This window comes from Pteronotus mesoamericanus, unplaced genomic scaffold (assembly GCF_021234165.1).
Source record: "Pteronotus mesoamericanus isolate MK-2021 breed Mesoamerican mustached bat unplaced genomic scaffold, CSHL_Meso_final scaffold_476, whole genome shotgun sequence".
Lineage (NCBI taxonomy): Eukaryota > Metazoa > Chordata > Mammalia > Chiroptera > Mormoopidae > Pteronotus > Pteronotus mesoamericanus.
In genome coordinates this window covers 3,159,189-3,161,030 of record NW_026555318.1, presented here as the reverse complement: position 1 = coordinate 3,161,030, position 1,842 = coordinate 3,159,189, and the positions used below count along the sequence as shown (strand labels likewise).

At 69.1% G+C, this 1,842-nt stretch overlaps 1 protein-coding gene across 1 annotated transcript; it reads right to left on the bottom strand.

Moving 5' to 3' along the window:
• Window positions 1–334: 334 nt before the first annotated feature.
• EPOP (elongin BC and polycomb repressive complex 2 associated protein) lies at window positions 335–1,569 on the bottom strand. The gene has a single exon (XM_054593727.1). The coding sequence runs from the start codon at window positions 1,475–1,477 to the stop codon at window positions 335–337; it is 1,143 nt and encodes a 380-aa protein (XP_054449702.1). The 5' UTR covers window positions 1,478–1,569.
• Window positions 1,570–1,842: the final 273 nt, after the last annotated feature.

The following is a 1,842-nucleotide window of genomic DNA, read 5'->3' as shown; positions in this document are numbered from 1 at the left end:
TTTTTTGCCTTGTCTTCTAGCAGCAACCTCCTTTACTCCCCCTGGGGTGAAGGCACTGCCCCCAGTGATCCGAGATGGCAGAGGGGCAGGGCTGGAATCTATGTCATTAAGCCCTTTTCCGTTAAGCCTTCTCCTGACTCCAGCCCTTAGTTCGTCTCGAAAGGAGGGGGGGGGGGGTGTCACCCCAACCGGTTAGGTGCTTGAAGATCATTGTCATTTGAGGTCCCTTTGACCACAACCCATAAAACATAAAGAGGCCAGGCAACTGTGAGAAAGCAGCCCGCAGTTTGGCTGTGACCCCAACTTTTCCCTCTTGGCAGAAGAGGTAGCATGCTCAGAGTTCCTCCAGGTTGATTCCCCAGAATTTGACGCCGGGAGGCTCAGGGACAGCGGGACCCCCCACCTGCCACCTCCACAAGGGGTGGGCGGGAGGGGGTTTAGAGCCTCCCGGGAGGCGAAGCGAAGATGCGGGCCCTAAGTCTCCGTCCTCGCCCACGACCAGGGCCGGGGGGCAAGGGAAACAGTCGAGGAGGCTGAAGGTGCTAGTGGTGGGAAGCGTTGGTGCAGGGCGGCGGGGCTGCACGTTGCGGTGCGGGGGCGCCGGCCGTCGGCGTTTCTTGGCTGCTCCCCGGGCGGGTCCTTTCGCTGGCGGCCGTTCGGTCCCCCTGCGCAAACTCGGAGTGTCGAGAGCAAAGCCTTTCGCATAACACCAAAGTTTCGACCGGCGGATCAGACGATCGAAATGTTCCTGGCGGAGGTTGCCGGGCGCGGTCGGAGCTTCGCTGGCCGTCGAGGGGCTGGCGGCGGGTGCCTCGGGGGCGGCCGGCGGGGGGGTTCCATCGACTGCAGCCGTCTGGTAGGGCAAGGGCGGCTCCGGCGCAGCCCCGCGCCCCGCGGGATCGATGGAGAGGCCCGCAGGTGGCGGCGAAGGCCAGGAATCGGGCTCCCGATGCGGGCCAGTCGCGGCGGGGCCAAGCTGAGAATCAAGTCCCAGGGCTGGCCGAGGCGGAGCCGAGGCGGAGCTGGTCAGAGATTCCCGAGGGCTCCGGGGCGCCGGGCAGCGGCCCGGAGGTCCGCCAGAGCGACCGCCTAAGTGCGGGAAACTGCCTCCGCCCTCTTCCTCCTCACCGCGGCCCCGGCACACTGCGGCGTCGGCATCCTGGCCGGCCGGGGAGCTCGGAACGCTGGACCGCCCGGCCTGTCCCGCGAGGTGTTTCAGGCCATCCGGGGCCCAGCCGCCGGTGCACACAGGGGCGTGGGGGCCCAGCAGAAACGGAGCCCGCGGCGCCGGCTCCCCAGGCCCCAGGCCCAAAGAGGACGCCCGGAGTTTGGCAAGGGCGCAAAAGGCAAGGGCACGCAGGCACAGCGGAGAGAACTCCTGGGTCCCCAGACGCGGCTTCCTAGGTGTGGGGGAGCAGGGCGACCCTCGCGGGGACGCCGGCACTGCGAGGCGGGGAGAGGGGCACAGAGTCTCCATGGAACCGCCTAGGGGGGTGCCCACTGAGGGGGCCCTGGTCCCAGCGGCGGGATGCCCTGGCTGCCCGAAGAGCCCACGGACGAGGGGAACATCGCCCCCCCTCGACGGGGAGGTCTCTGCTCACGGGCGCCCCCGGCCCGCACCCCTGGGCCGCGACGCTTTGACTCCCGCCTCGATCTCGTCACGCGGCCCTCCTGGCGGCCGGACTCCTGGGTCCCTGCGAGTCCCTGCGCGGTCGGCCGCCCTTCCTGCCGCCGCGTTCCCTGAGCAGCCCCGGCGGGAGCCCCTCTCGAGTAGCCCGGAGCGCAGAGGCGGGGGAAACAAAGCGACCGGCGACCGCGGGAAGCGGGAAGGACTCGGGGCCC